Source organism: Ascaphus truei, chromosome 2 (genome assembly GCF_040206685.1).
Source record: "Ascaphus truei isolate aAscTru1 chromosome 2, aAscTru1.hap1, whole genome shotgun sequence".
Taxonomy (NCBI): domain Eukaryota; kingdom Metazoa; phylum Chordata; class Amphibia; order Anura; family Ascaphidae; genus Ascaphus; species Ascaphus truei.
Window position 1 is genome coordinate 253144514 of NC_134484.1, and position 16738 is coordinate 253161251.

At 43.5% G+C, this 16738-nt stretch overlaps 1 protein-coding gene across 3 annotated transcripts in view; it reads left to right on the forward strand.

The window, feature by feature from the left end:
• Positions 1 to 16738, forward strand: part of LOC142487214 (uncharacterized) — a 65332-nt gene that overhangs the window by 4225 nt on the left and 44369 nt on the right. For 2 of the 3 annotated variants that reach the window (XM_075586058.1, XM_075586059.1), the window contains exon 4: positions 5726 to 5744. The exons of the other annotated variant lie outside the window; for it this stretch is intronic. In XM_075586058.1, coding sequence (XP_075442173.1) covers positions 5726 to 5744 — 19 coding nt within the window. The remainder of the gene's footprint in view (positions 1 to 5725; positions 5745 to 16738) is intronic. 3 annotated transcript variants of the gene reach the window in all.

A 16738-nucleotide genomic window follows, 5' to 3' on the forward strand; every position in this document is an offset into this window, starting at 1 on the left:
GTCTAAGCTTTCTGAAAGTGTCTGGAGGTCTACCTCAACGTGATTCGCTGTTGGTAGCTTCGGGACTTTGTGTACTAAAAGGTGCTCTGTATATATGTAGTCCAACCATGACGGGCACTGCAATTGAACCTTGTTATTCTCAATAATGAAGATGCTGCTTCAACTGGGGAAGTGGCCTGAGATTCCACGTCCATGGCAATCCAGGCCATCGGACTGATCTTGAAACACACCTCTAATACTTTCCTCAGAATCTGTCTGCATGGCCAGAAAATATTTTACAAAGAGGAAAATCAAGATCAGTTAAAAGGTTGGAGTTAATAGTGTTATCTGTAGCTGTTGCCTCTCTCCCTCCAAGGTACTGTAATACTGGAAGCAGAACTGAAAACCCTTGAATAGTACATGTAGACTATTTTTTTTTCTCTTCCAGACAGCAACAGAGACGACAAGCTATGGGCTATGTTGATTGAAATGCAGTTGTTTTGTGTAGCCTGCTATGGGAAGAAGACAAGATGTTAAACCGTCTGCTTTCATGCTGGCAACTAGAGTTTACTCATGGGACAGAGTCTGTATTACTGGGGTGGATGTTGCCTATAAAGTGCTTCGTCCCCGGTGGCTGCGACTGCGTGTGCGACGCACACAGATTATATGTCAGGCCCCAGTTTGCATGTGTGCGCGATGCGCGTTCACCTTCACCAAAAGACAAGATTTTTGGCACTGTGGCTACGTCACGGCGGCAGTTCAGCCAATGAGGGCAAACCAGCCGCGTGACATCATGGCCCGTTGCGATCTCTTGCTCTTCACCGGACGCGCAACCACAGGTCGCGGCTAAAACTGGTGCATGCGCCTCCAGGCGCTCCGACGCGCGTATGCATGAAGTGTCTGGAGCCGTAGTCTAAAAACAACCCCTACTACATCCCTTCTACCCTTGCAGCAGTGAAGGAAGCCCCAAACATCTAGGACAGCAATAATCTATTCTATCTAAATACTTACCTTATTTAGTGCAGACAGGACCCTCCTCTTCCATTTGTTAGTGACTGTGATTGCCGAGGAGCGATCACATAATCGCTGTTTGCCAGAGAGGCCATGGCACTCTGGTGCGGCTCCTGTTGTGGCACAGAAAGGGTTAATTGCATGGGCCAGCTTCCCTCCATGATCACTCAGACGTGCCAGTTACTGCTAATGTCACACGAGGAAATTGCGGTTTGCTATCAGGAAGTAGAAGGGAGATCCTGTTCCTTCTCCACTTCCTCTGACTTCCTCGGCATTGACTGGAAATCTGTTTGTGTGCTGAAAGCTCATTTACCTGCTGAGATCCTCCCAGGGGAAAGGGAAAAGGCCAGATATTTGATGTAGTGTCCTCTTTAATCTCATCTGTGAGCTTTAGGCAAACATCAGGCTGTCTGCCTTTTTTCGTATAAAAAGGGGGGCACCATTGCTGAAGCTGTCACCATTTGACATGAATGGTACTGAATTATTTGATGTCAATATGCTAAAACTTTACTGGACAGCGCGTGATGTGGCCATGTGTCTAGGGTACTTCCTCATTGCCGCCCACTGGGCAGTGCAGTGGGAACACTTTGCATACATGTTTTTTATTTGTGTGTGTGTGTGTGTGTATATATGTTTGCTTGTGTACATGGCTGCAGCCAGATTTCCGGGGCCTAGGACTAGTTATGACCGGTGCTCCCCCTCCATCGGTGGAGTTGTGATCCCCGTATTTCACACCTCGCGAGCCCCTCTATTTCCCTCTCTTCCCATGTGTTTCTCTCCACTCTGGCTCAATTGTCACACTGCCCCCTCCAATTACCCCACTCTCGCTCAATCCCTGCCCCTCCCCCCCCCCCCACGCCTCACATGTATTTCTCTCCCTTGTGTCCCACTCTTACTAAAAAAAAAAAAATAGAGGGTGCAAAAAATGTAAAATATCTTTATATACTTTTATTCTATAAACAATAAAAACTGCACTCACAGAAAAGATAAATAAGAAAAGTAAATTACCTTGTAATACAAGTCTCTGTTCTCCCCTCTTCTGTATGGGTATTCAGCTTAGAGTTCTGTGGTAAAAAGTCCGTGTACACAACCCACTGGGCGCCTTCCTGGTCTGTTGTGGATGGGGGTGATGCGCGCTTGTGGGCTGAAGACCCGTGTTGGTAAGCATCGGTCCGAGCTCCACTACGCGATGAACCCCCCTTCCTCCGACCGGCGTTCCGATTGCTGCGGGACACTCCCGGAACTGACGTGACGTCCCGGAAGTGATGATTCCTCCGTTTGCGTTTCACTGAAGCTCTGAGTTTACTAGTGCTACGGGGAGGACACTATGGGAGAATGCCAATCGTGTGTCTGCTGCTGAACTCCTACACGTTTCCCCACCTACTGAGGACCCTCACTTAGCGCACCAGTACACGCACTTTGAGTGCGTGTACACAAGCACATTTTATTTATTTCTCGCTCTTACTCCCCCTTTTCCTCACTCACCCCCTCCTCTCTCTCCCCCCCCTCAATCATTAACCCCACTTAATCCCCCATCGTACTCATTCCCTCCCCCCTCACAAAATATATACCAAAAAAAAAACCAATACAAAAAACTTCCCATCCTCAAATAAATCAAAACTCCCCCAAATATATACAAAAAACACCTCCCCAATACACACAACCCCCCAATACATATTAAAAAAAAACACATAAAATAAAAAGCAAATACATATAAAAAAAACAAATATCTATCAAACACACAAAACGGTGTCGCTCAACACTACCAAATATAAACGATATTAAAAACCAGTTTAAATTAACCCTAGATAAATATCAAATACAGGCTAACTGGTGGTGCAAGGAAAAAAGTAATATATAAACACACAAAAGACAAACAGAATGCCTATGTGCGCTCAAGAATAATCGTAATCAACAAAGTAATTAAGCATTAAAAGTCAGAATTAAAAGACAAATGGAATTTATTAGTACACATCAATAAGTCACATAAACAATTAAAAAAAACATGTAGAAAAACGGATCACTCTATAAACCTCCCAAGGAACCAAAATAATCCTTTATTAATTTAATTTAAAGGATAATACCAAAGCCTCAATGGCTGCAGTACAAGTTAGGTTCTAACGAACATATTAAAAAAAAAACAAATACATATTTAAAAACCCCATATACATCTTTAAACAAAAAAAACAATACATACAAAAAAAAAACAAGTGTGTAATAAAAACCCCAATTACTAAAACAAATCCCAATACATATACAATACAAAGCAATTGCTGCCGGGCCCTGGCTCTCCCTCAGCTGCAGGCCTCACTCTGTCCCATGTCAAGCTTCCGACACTGCAGTGCGACGGCCCTCTGTGACGTCAGCGCGACGGAAGTACGCTTGGCCCTGCTTCCGGCGCGTGCTGGCATTAGAGGGAGGCGCACACCGACGTCAGAGGGCCCGGCATGGGACAGTCAGTGATGAAGGAGGCCTGCAGCTGCGGAGAGCCGAGGCCAGGCGGCAACTGTTTTGCTGTTTTGTACAGCCGCCGGTCCCCTCACAACCACCGGGCCTGGGACACAGGTCCCGGCTGTCCCACCCTGTCGGCGGCCCTGCTTGTGATAGTAATAATAATAGCATGTTCTTGTATAGCGCTGCTAGTTTTACGTAGCGCTTTACAGAGACATTTTGCTGGCACAGGTCCCTGCCCCGTGGAGCTTACTATCCTGTTTTTTTGGTGCCTGAGGCACAGGGAGATAAAATGACTTGCTCAAGGTCACAAGAAGTCGACACCGAGAATTGAACCGGGCTCCCCTGCTTCAAACTCTCAGTGCCAGTCAGTGCCTTTACTCACTGAAGCCGCTCCTTCGTGTGTATATAAATCTATTGTCACAATGTTTAATACGATAAAAGCTTACAGAAAAAGTTCTTCCCAATGCTTTACTGTCTACTAGTAATACAGGTTACTTTTCTGCCAATACACCAAATGTAACTGTCTGTAAGGAAGGTCTCTGGTGCTTTCCTCTGCTGGGAATATAAGGCGCATTTCCTGCTGAATACTCGCACCACTCCGAATTCAGTAGTCAACTGGAATGGCAATGCACTACTAAATTGTTAAACTGTTTATCTGGTCCTCCAGTTTCTTCTGACCTCAGCTTCAACCTATTGTTGAATATTAACACAGACTGTTTCTGCCACGTCTTAAAGCATGCTTTAGTCTCTCATGCGCTAGAATTGGCTAAATCTGCCAATGAGGTGGATCCTACTGTGTGTGTGGGGGGGGGGTGGGTGGGGGGAGGGGAGGTGCGGGGCAAAAGGTGACACTGTGCTCATTTGCATGTCACTTCCCAGAATCCTTTGCTGCAGTGGGAGCACTATGGTATGTGATAATGGCGAAAAGTAGGGTTGCAGACTTGTCTAAGACAAGTGAATGTGCTCACAAGTGCTATTCTCATTTGATATATATATATCTATATCTCACACACACACGAACAAGCGCACGCTCCATGTGTAAAATCCGACTAAGAATGTAATATTCTGGACAGAAATAAAAGTATTGCAAACGTTGGCGGTAAAAAGGCATAGGATAGACACAGGAGGAACCTAACAACACACTACTGGTTGCCGGAGGACCCAAATTTGTGGTGGCACAGCGTACTCTGGTTCGTGGAGTGCGCCCAGAGTCTGACACTGGACTGCTACGACTCCACTCTACCTGATGTTATGGAGCATGAACTTGACTCATAATATGCCCTTTTACCGCTCACGTTTGTGAGTGCGATACTTTTATTTCTGTCCAGAACATTCAATTGTTAGTTGGCTTTTACACATGGAGCGTGTGCTTGTTGTTCTCTTTTTTTTGTATAGGTGTCATAATAGGTTGTGATTGTTACCTTGAAGCAAGCTGCCTGGACTCCAGAGGACACCATTTTTGGATCCTTTTTATTTTTTATGCACCTCTCTGGTGCATTTTATGGAGTGTGTTTATATGTATATATAGATATATACACACACAAAAAGAGTTAGACAAATGGCTCTTAGTAAAATTAATAAATGCTGTCTCCGTGCTTTGAATCTAAATGGACCCTTTGTGCTACACATCCATAATCTTCTGGTATTTACCACTATTAGGCCCACAAGATACCAAGTTTGATGGACAACTCCAGTTGATGCAGTATTTGATCATGCTATTATTTATATACAGAGCAATGATACAGTACAAGTACAGATATAGCATGAATCAAGCGTGTCGGAGCCATGCCACAAACGGGGAAAAGATGCAGCAGAAACTTCTCAAAGGAATAGCGTCCATAATCTAATCTACATTGAGATTACAGCCTTGTGTAGCTGTGACTCTGTGAACATGCAAGTGCATTACATCTGATCTGTATAAGGGCCAGATGCAAAAGTTAATTCACTAGAATATTCATTGAGCTAGCATTTAATATTGACACTTCTTATCACAAAGTGCAGCATGTTCATTTTAGAAACGAGGAAAATCCCTCAATCCTCTTCCATGTAAAACTCAACTCTGCTTCAAATGAAGGGCACATGGAAAATACTCCGACCAATGCTTGGACATCATTGTGGTCTTACTAATATACTGTAACTTAAAAGAAATGTCAAAGTGCACGTTTCCACCAAAATGGGCACTGTAATTGAGAAAATATCTAAATGCATTGTAACCTGAAAATAACTGCTTTGATTTTGTTTTTGTTTTTCTTCCATTTTTGGCATGATTTTCGTATTTAAGATGGGAGAAGACGCTCTTGGTAAGTATCACAAATCTTTATATTTGCACTCTATCTCATAGTTATCAGTTATTCTATCTGCATTCCACTTGTTATACACATGTAGCATTAGTACCTGTCGGACACTACAAGGAGCACAACCAGTAGTTGTTGACTTTTAGTTGTTTGTTGGAGACTTGTGTATCTAGTTTTGAAACCAACCTTTTATTGTTGGCCACAAAGCTTCTACCTCATCTGTTCTATATTTTGCTTTCAAGTGTTCCGTGGTGACACAGATGATAGTATAACTGTTTATTTACCAAGGTGTCACATGGAGCGGACTGGTTTGATTGTATGGTGTGGTATGGCAGATGCCATATTGCTGTGTGGAATCAAACCGTGACTTATGGGAATGCATGCAAACGACTGTAAGACTTACTGTGGCCTCACCACTTCCATAGTGGAGAAGCTGCGGCTTAGTGAGTAAAGACACTGTAAACAATGACACAGAGTTTGAATGGGGAACATGGTTAATTTTCCAGTGTCAGATTCTTGTTACCTTGCCCAAATCACTTTATCTCCGTGTGCCTCAGGCACCAAAAACAGATTGTAAGCTCATCTGTGCTGGGACAGTGTCAGTAAAATTCCTATGTTCTGCATACCGTGCTATACTATAATTGTGAAGAACTTTGAGTCCCATTGGGAGAAAACTATATGAAATAAAGTTAATATTATTATAGTGCTTCCTCCGGCTGACTCTATGCCTGCCGTGTTTACAGGAAGGGCAATTGCAAATTGTAACATTTCAATCTGGGGTCCCCTGGTTAGTCCCACTAATGTGGACATATTCTTAGAAAAAATGTTCATTAATCCCATCAATATTAATCCATAAAATGTCTTCAAGCTATACAACTGCCATAAGAGTTCTAATAGACCTTTTAATAAAGATGGTGGTAGCTTTATGACTTCTAATGGAGCCATGAGATGTTGTACGGTCCATATATAAGGTATCGGCCTCCTAGGTTTTTTCCCCCCTGGTCTGGTGCGCGTTCACTGAGGTGTAAGGTCTTCAAGTGAAGATCCTGCATGCTTACCTGCGCTTCATAGCATTAAGGCACATGTAAAGTGAAGCACCATGACCTAAGATGTGGAATATGTTTTTCTCCATTGTGAGAAGTAAATAGAAAATGCCAAATCAACTAAAAATAGAAAAAAGCCCAACAATTGGCATTTGCTCCTCTGTTGTGATTTAAAAAAACTATAGTAAAGACTAAATATTCTTTAACACAAACTTCATTGTGTCTGCACATGTCACAGACCTAGTTATTGAATGATCATTGTATTATGGTTGACCAGTTGTATAACGTTTTGCTTGTGGATCTAATCATGGCGACGCCTGGGAGTTTTCCGCAGAATCCAATTAGTTGAAAAAAGGAGATACAGAAGTATTATGTAGTTTCCCCCAACACATTAACACTGTGGTAGCCCACTGGCCATTATGGGAATATATATATATATATATATATATATATATATATATATATATATATATATATATATATATATATATATATATATATATATATATCCCTAATCTCTTTTTGTTAAATAATTATTTGTACATTAACAAAGAGCCCTATTAGACTTCACCCCTTTTTGGCTCATTGTGATATTATGGAGAGAGAGAAAAAGCTGAAGATACATTTGCATGTCTTCCATACGTCCCAAAATCCTGCTGCAACTAATTGTCAAGTCATTCAGTGGTTAAACTGCAGACAGGGATCCTAGGTAATTGCATGCAAATGAGCACACTAAGGCGCCCACATTCTCTTATAGGTGTCAAGGTTTAGCACATCTTAACTCCTATCATATGAATTGAGTGAAGGTGATAAGTGTTTCATTTTCTATTCCGGGGTGGTCAACCTCTCTCTCTCTCTTTTTTTTTTTTTTTTTTTCCCCCCCCCCAAAGGCGTGCCAATACTTGGGCACAGATTCTGTCAGGCCACTGTCCTGTCTCCCTCCTCTCTCCATGCCCCTTACTCGCTCCATGCCCCTCCCCATACTCGCTCCATGCCCCTCCCCATACTCGCTCCACGCCCCTCCCCATACTCGCTCCACGCCCCTCCCCTTACTCGCTCCACGCCCCTCCCCTTACTCGCTCCATGCCCCTCTCCCTTCCTCGCTCCGTGCCCCTCTCCATTCCTCGCTCCATGCCCCTCTCTCTCCTTGCTCCATGCCCCTCCCTCCATTCTCCTCCTTCATTCCCCTCTGCCCTCTTCCGCCCATGGGTTGGCCGCCACTGTTCTACTCCATTTAAAAATGGATTTTTCCTGATCACCCTGGCAGTGGGCACCTTTGGGTTAATCCCTTCTCACTCTAGGTAGGACAGGAAATAGACTTTTGCAGGTAGGCCATATAAGGCCCCTCCATCTACCTGCACCTTAGTCTTTTTCCTGTCCTCACAGCTAGGAGTGGGATTTTTTATTTTGTAAAGGGACTCACCTACTGCACCTTGTGCAGATATCTAGGGACCTCAGCCTCTCTGCCCTGAAGCTCCGGTCGACGAGCCCATGCGGCGGCAAGACGGAGACCCCTAAGAGTCGGGGGAGCCCCAGGAACCCAGTACATCTGTGGGGTGGGGAGCAGCTGCTGCCGCGGGCGTGGAAGCTTACATGCAAGGAAGCCCCGGTACCAAACGAAAGGTAAAGAAATGGTGCGCAGAGGGGGAGCATAGCAGCTGCAGCTGAGAGCCCGGGGAGGCCCAGACTCACCGCATTAGCGTCTGGTACGCTGCGGTAAAAGGAACCCCAGGAGCCAGCTACATCGCGGAGGTGGGAGCAGCCATAGCTGCGAGCCGGAGAAAAGGCTCAAATTGACTGCGCTAGCGTCGGGAACGCTGCGGTAGAGGGAACAGTGCACGCGACCACATGGGAGCGCGCGCGTCACGTTCCAGCCGGCAGATGCGTGCACAGACACGCGGGCCGTGCACAAGCACTTGATGACGTCACAGAAGCGACGGACACATTGTGTGTATGTGTGAATGAGAGACTGCAGCATGGAACGCTCAGCAGGGAGAAGCCAAGTGCTGGAAATGGATTTGAAAATGGAAACACCCAAAACTTCAGTTCCCAAGACTAGGTGAGTCCTTAGTTTTTAGTTCTACATGGGAAAGAGAGATGGTCTATATACATTAGGGTGTATGTTTAGTATTTATTTTGTTTTTATAAAATAGTTCGGCGGTTACCCTCCCAGAAGCAGAATCTTCAAAGGGTACGGGGGAATCCCTGCAGCATAAAAGAAAGGTTGCTAAGAAATCTAAATGGTGTTCAGCTTGCGAGAAACCAGCCCTAATAGGGAAGAAATGATGTAAAGATTGTCTTAAGGCAGCTGCAGGGGATTCCAACGAACAAATGAGCACTTTCCTTGTATTGATGAAGGACGCAGTTAAACAGAGTGTTAATGCGGCAGTCCAGCAAGCTGTTAACCCGGCGCAGAAAAGATCTAGATCCCAAACCAGTCTGGATAAGGGGAATGGTTTTGCATCAGATGAGTCTGACATTGATTGTTTTCAAGTATCAGAGGGTGAAATGGATTCATCAGATCAAGATATTCAGGAAGAGGAATCTGAATTTGATGTAGAAATGGTGGATCCACTCATCAAAGCCATGAGACAGGCATTGGAACTAGAAGACACTGAAGAGTTAACCCACAAGAAGGATAAACTTTTTGGGGCGAGACAAAGAAAAGGTAGTCTTTCCTATCCATCAAGTAATTAAGGACCTCATTCAGGTGGAGTTGGCGCGACCAGACGCCAGAGTATTTACGCCTAAAAGGTTTGGGAAGATGTATCCATTCCTACAAGAGGGGGTAAAATTTTGGGATGTCAGCCCAAAGGTGGATACTGCTATTTCCAGAACAGTAAAAAAGACCACAATCCCAATAGAGGAAGCTGCGTCATTGAAGGACGCTATGGATAGGAAGATGGATTACGTGTTGAAGAAAGCATATGTTACAGCAGGAACATCCTACAAACCTGCCATAGCAACTACATCAGCAGCAAGGGCTATGCGAGTGTGGATTGCCAACATTGAAGAGGCAATAGACAAGGGTGTAAAAAGAAGTGCTATTCTTAAAGCACTGTCCGAAGTAAAGTGGGCAACAGATTACATAGCGGAGGCCTCATTGGATGCGGTAAAATTAGCAGCTAAATCTATGGCACTAGCGGTATCAGCAAGAAGGGCTTTATGGCTCAGACAGTGGATGGCTGACACAGCATCAAAGCACAGCTTATGTGGATTACCATTTGAAGGTGAATTCCTCTTCGGTAACAAACTGGATGTGATAATAACAAAAGCATCAGGAGGTAAGAGCACTTTTTTACAGGGCCAGAAGATTTGGTTTCCAACAGGCTAATAGAAACCAGTATAAGGAAGCAAAGGCATATAGACCTGGCAGGTCATTTCCAAGACAAACAACATGGAGGGGCGGCCAGAATCGGCTTTTTCGTGGCGCCAGAGGAAGAGGATCATTCACAAAGAACAAGTCCACATGAAGGTCAGAGGGCCCAGCAGTTGCCAGTAGGAGGGCGACTGAAGCAGTTTTCTGCAACATGGGCCCAAACAATACAGGACAATTGGGTATTAGAGACCATTCGTCAGGGGTACAGTATAGAATTCAGAGAGATGCCAAGAAGAAATATGGGCCTAATAACATGGATACAGTCCAAGGAAAAAAGAAGGCAAATGAATTCGGCTTTAAAGAAGTTATTACAAGCAGAAGTAATAAAGAAGGTACCTCAGGAAGACAGAGGAAGTGGAATTTATTCCAGAATATTTCTAGTAAAGAAACCTACAGGGGATTACAGAGCAATCCTAGACCTAAGAAAGGTAAATTTATTCTTGAGAATAAGAAAATTCAAGATGGTGTCGTTGAACCTGATTATTCAAGAAGTACAACCTGGAGACTGGATGGTGGTGATAGACTTAAAAGACGCTTATCTACATGTGCCCATAGCAAAGGGACACCAAAGATTTCTAAGGTTTGCAGTAAATCAAGATCATTATCAGTACACAGCACTGCCATTTGGTCTGGCGACTTCCCCAAGGACGTTTACAAAGGTTCTAGCCCCTCTAGTGGCAGAAATGAGAGAAAGAGGGGTAGAAATATACCCATACCTGGACGACATCCTGGTAAAATCAAAAAGTCTGGAGAAACTACAACAAGACCAGAAGATGGTAATAACCTTCCTGGAACAGCACGGTTGGTTAATAAACAGAGACAAGAATCATCTCATGCCCACTCAGCTGTTAAGATTTCTGGGGGTAGAATTCGATACAGCAAAGGAGAAGTGAGACTACCAGACGCAAAGAGGCAAGACATAGCCATGCAAGCAAAGAAGCTCAGGAAAGCTACCAGGACTTCAGCAGAAGAATGCATGAAGCTCCTAGGGAAATTCGCTTCAACATTAAGCGTCACAAAATGGGCAGCACTACATATGAGACCATTACAAAACAATTTTCTGCAACAATGGAACGGGAATCACAAAGACACAAGACAAAGAATCTTGTTACACCCACACACAAAATAGGAATTAAAGTGGTGGGAAGATACCCGAAACCTGGAAAAAGGACAAACACTACAACCAGTGCAATGGGTAAGAATTACAACAGATGCGAGCAACGCGGGTTGGGGTGCCCAAATGGGAGAAACATTGGTGCAAGGAACCAGGACAAACCAGGTAAAGCATCTTCCATCAAATCTGCTGGAACTAAAAGCAGTACAAAGGGCCCTAGAAGCTTTCCAAGACTAACTAAAAGGTGGCTGTATAAAAATAGAATCAGACAACAGTTCAGTTGTCAAGTATATAGCCGAACAAGGAGGAACCAGGAGCAGAAAGCTGATGAACCTCACAGCAGAAATCCTTTTTTGGGCAGCGCGCTACTTGTCGGAAATTACAGCTATACATATCCCAGGACTGGAAAATGTCACAGCAGACTTTCTAAGTCGGAACATCATACACCCAGGAGAATGGGCATTAGATCCACAGGTGTTTCAAGAACTGGTAGAGCGATGGGGTCAGCCAGACATAGATCTCATGGCGACACATCAGAACCGCAAGGTAAGGAACTACTGTGCCAGACAGTTTCATCCAAGCGCACAAGGTACAGATGCTCTGTTTCAAATGGGACTTCAAGTTGGCATACCTGTTCCCTCCAATTCCCCTAATTCCGAAAATAATCAGGGAAGACCAAGCAGAGGTGATATTCGTAGCACCATAATGGCCAAGAAGGCTTTGGTTCACACACTTGGTAAATATGGCAGTAGATACACCATGGCACATACCAGATCGCAAAGGGCTGATGCGACAGGGGCCAATATGTCATCCGAATGCCAAACAATGGGCTTTGACGGCATGGCGATTGAGCGGGAAACATTGAGACTGAAAGGTTGTTCAGACAAAACAATCCAAACCCTTTTACAAGCAAGGAAAAGTTCCACATCGAAAGTATACCATAGAATCTGGCTTTGCTTTCGCGATTGGTGTGAAAAAGAAAAACAACATTTCCTTTCACCTAGAAGTGTATCAATAGTAGAGTTCCTGCAAAAGGGATTTGAGAAAGGTCTCAGTCTTGGCTCATTGAAAGTACAGGTTTCTGCACTATCAGCCTTATTGGAAAGCAATCTGGCAATGGAAAGATTAGTCATCAGGTTCTTGCAGGCAGTTAAAAGATTAAGGCCTCAAATCAAGAACAGGGTACCTACATGGGACTTGTCCCTAGTATTGGATGTACTAACGGCAGCTCCGTTTGAACCTATACAGGAGATAGGCTTAAAATGGTTATCATGGAAGATGGCGTTTTTGATAGCAATCACCTCAGCAAGGAGAGTGGGAGAACTACAGGCTCTATCAGCTAAGGAACCATTCCTAGTCATACATCAAGACAAGGCAGTTCTCAGACCAGTACATCAATTCCTGCCAAAGGTTTTATCACAGTTCCATTTGAATCAAGAAATTGTGATTCCGTCATTTTGTCCAGAACCAAAGAATAAGAAAGAAGAAAGACTACACAAATTAGACGTGGTAAGATGTCTAAAAGTGTACATGGAAAGGATGCGAGATATCAGAAAGTCAGACAGACTATTCATCATTCCAGAGGGACCGAAGAAAGGTCAAGCAGCATCAAAGACAACAATTTCCCAATGGATAGTGTCTTGTATTAAAAAAGCTTATGAAAGCAAAGGACAAGATAAACCTTTGAACATTAAAGCTCATTCTACAAGGGCCATGTCTACTTCATGGGCATTTAAAGCCCAGGCTACACCAGATATGCAAAGCGGCAGTCTGGTCCTCATTCAATACATTCTTGAAATACTACAGACTAGACGTACAATCATCAGCTGACGCAAGCTTTGGTCTTAGAGTGTTACAATCTGTAGTGAAATGAAGTGTAAGGTGATTTTATAAAGGTCAAACTGATAAAGGCATTAACTGGTGGTGTTTATTTCTTATGTATCCCTCCCTAAAATTGTCACTGCTGGGGTACGTCCCAAAGGTGCCCACTGCCAGGGTGATCAGGAAAGGAGAAAATTTAAAACAACTTACCGTAATTTTCTTTTCCTGGAACCATGGCAGTGGGCACATAGTTACCCTCCCTGTGTATGTCTAATGCCTATCAGTTATATTTTTCAGCTAAGGGAGAATCCTAAGACTAAGTTGCAGGTAGAGGGAGGGGCCTTTTATGGCCTACCTGCAAAAGTCAATTTCCTGTCCTACCTAGAGTGAGAAGGGATTAACCCCAAAGGTGCCCACTGCCATGGTTCCAGGAAAAGAAAATTACGGTAAGTTGTTTTAAATTTTCTCCATTCCTGAGGTGCTTTTGCATATACAGATAACCAAAAAATTATTAAACAGAATGGCAAAGGATCACATTCAAAACAGCTGTTGCTACAAATACCCACTCAATGTTTATATACAGATATTGAAACATTAAAAATAAACATGAAAAAAGGAAGTATATCTCTGGTGCCCAACACTAGCAAATGATATATATAAATAAATTAAATTATACAACCAGGCCTGGCAGATGACTCAATTCCCGGAACGGGCTTCAGTCGATGGGGATCATATACATGAAATAAAAACAGACAAGGTACATAGCATAATACTGTAAGGCTAAAGCATGTATAACACACAGTTAGACTAACATGCAATATACTATTGGAAGCTGAAACGAATAACAGGTAAACTGAATAATTCTAAAAACATTTCATAAACGACCCGATGATTAACACTGATGAGATATATTATCCTATAGATATAATCCCACTGGAACCTCCTCTATCAGAGACTGCCCACTTACCGGATGGAAAGTGGTAGTAGGCGGTGGAGATATGAGAGTCTCCCGTCTCGTCTTTGGCACAATAGTTCCTGGCCCCTCTCTCCGACACAGGCTGCGTCTTGTTCTCCCGCAACTTCCGTCCGGGCAGCACGCCACTCCTGGTCTCGCGAGGCCTCATGGAGACTTGAAAAGAAGTCATCAACTGCAACTGCAGATTCGCCGTGGAACGGCCCAGAGCTTGTAAGGGTAATAGTGACAGTCAGCGGGACCACCCGCCAGAGTGCGAAGCTCATAAATCCAGAGACACTCTCCACCCAAGGGAGCTAGCAATATTTCCCCCTCGCCAATTAGGAACAAGAACTTCTATGGCCATGCACTTGAGATCTCTAGGATTGTCAAGTCATTCAGTGGTTAAACTGCAGACAGGGATCCTAGGTAATTGCATGCAAATGAGCACACTAAGACGCCCACATTCTCTTATAGGTGTCAAGGTTTAGCACATCTTAACTTCTATCATATGAATTGAGTGAAGGTGTAAGAATGGAAGAAGGGTGTGAGACACACATCTTGAAGGGAAGTACCACGTTTGTGGGAACAGGCCAAGAAGGCCTTAGTGCCTGAGAGTGCTGCCAGACTGGGTTCACACCTATGAGTTTTGTAGCTTTGGAGCAGCGTGAAAAGAACCCACTTTTGCATATATTCTTGTTGCTCCCCGATCGCAGAAAATGAACTGAATAGATTTCCCCTACACATTTGCAGATTGATAGGGTTATATACTAAAATATGGCAGTATAGATTTTATCAAGCTTCTGAGCAGCTGTTTTGTTTTTTATATCCTAAAAAAAACAAAGCGCATACTACATAGCATTTAAAAAAAAAAAAAGTTTACTAGATTTAATATAAAGTGAAGAGATAAGAAATTAAGTCAAGGGGAGATTTAAGATTAAGATTTAAGCATGCACATATAATATCTCATAATATACTATTTCTAATTCACGCTCTACTCAAGGCACAACTGGGAGATATAGTATATACACAACACATAAAATAAATGATATTCAAGCATATAACAGTTGTAGAATAAAATTATCAACTAAAGATGCACATACAAAACATGTCAAATTAAAACCAAACCGTGAATGGATGCACATGGTTCAGAGTCAAATGTCTATATGGAAGAACTGTATAGGTGTGAAGAGGTCCTGGTGCTGCTCCTTCAGGGAGATTTCCCCAGCTTCCTGTATGTTCAATAATATCTCATAATCATGATCCCGCACATCTCAGTGTAACAGAACGATAGGGAGATCTTTTCTACACAATCCACATGTTTCTGGAGTGGGATGGTGTTCAGCAGCAACAGGAATTCCAGCAGTCATCCACGCATATATCCAGACCATAGCAGTTCGATCCCAATGGGCTGGCTGGGGAGAGCACTTGACAATGAAGAGCTATGTATGAGAAACAAGAGCTCGAGTAGAAAAGAGCTGTGCGCAAAAAACTGGTAGCCCGTGTAGGTCTATTCTGCTCGATCTGTTACCTCTGTGACGTCACAGTACGTGCCCACGCCTTTCGTCACTCAAAGGGCAACTTTCAATGAATATGGAGTGTGTAGTCGGCACCAGCTTTAAATGCTCAGCGATAACCTAACAGTACAGACTATACAAAAACACGGCCTCTCGTCCGCCCCCCTCCCCCTTCCGCCCCCCTCGGTGATTGCTAAAACGCAACCAACATATGTAAATGCATTAGTATATCGCAATATAAGGGGCAGCTATGCTAGGGAGTAGGTGTTAAGGCCAAATGATGCACACACTTTGGCCTTGACCAGGGTGGCGCTGAGCAGGCGCGCTCACGCTGGCCGCGATGAAACACATTGCGACAATGTGTGTGTGGCCAGCGGGAGCAAGTGCCTGAGCATACGCGGCACTTAGCTGTTTGCCAAGCAAGCAAATTTGAATCTGCCGCTCATTCGCGCATCACATGAGCGGTACGTCGAATGAGGGCGAACCAGCTCCATGACGTCTTGACCGCGCGCACCTAGCCAGCCACGAATCGCTCGGCCGAGCAGGGCGCACAAGTGCCAGCGTGCCCGCTCCCTGCCTGTCCGCAGCCTTATTTTAACTGATATTCATACACCTGAAAAATTGGAGAATATAATACAATGCGATGTACTTAAAGATTCATTATATAAATGCTGCATCAATTGCAACAATATACATAAAGAGTAAATAATGAATAATATGTGAATACAATAACAAACTTTTTTTTTAGAGAATTCGATACAACAGTAACAGTTGGTTTGTGTTTTTTTTTTTTGTTTTTTTTTTTTACATCAACAGATTTAATTTGTGGGAGTTGAGGTTTATTGAGGGATCACTTTCTTCAAACAAAGAAGCAAAATTACAATAATATTAAACCCAAATTTGTGAGGGTGTAATTTTTCAGATGGGATACATGATTACAACAAAATACTAAAGACCTAAAATAAAAAGTGAAAATGAAATATCCATCTAACCAAAAAGAGCGAGCCCATTGGAACCATTAAACAACGGTACTAGTGTCCAAATGTTCACTCGGGCCCTTAGGGGCAATGGTGTTAAATTTTAAAGACCCAGAAGGATTCCTTTTTACACAGGGACTTGAAGTTATCAGCCCCTAATTTGCTTCAATCCTTGTGATTTCGCTGCAAAGTGTCTG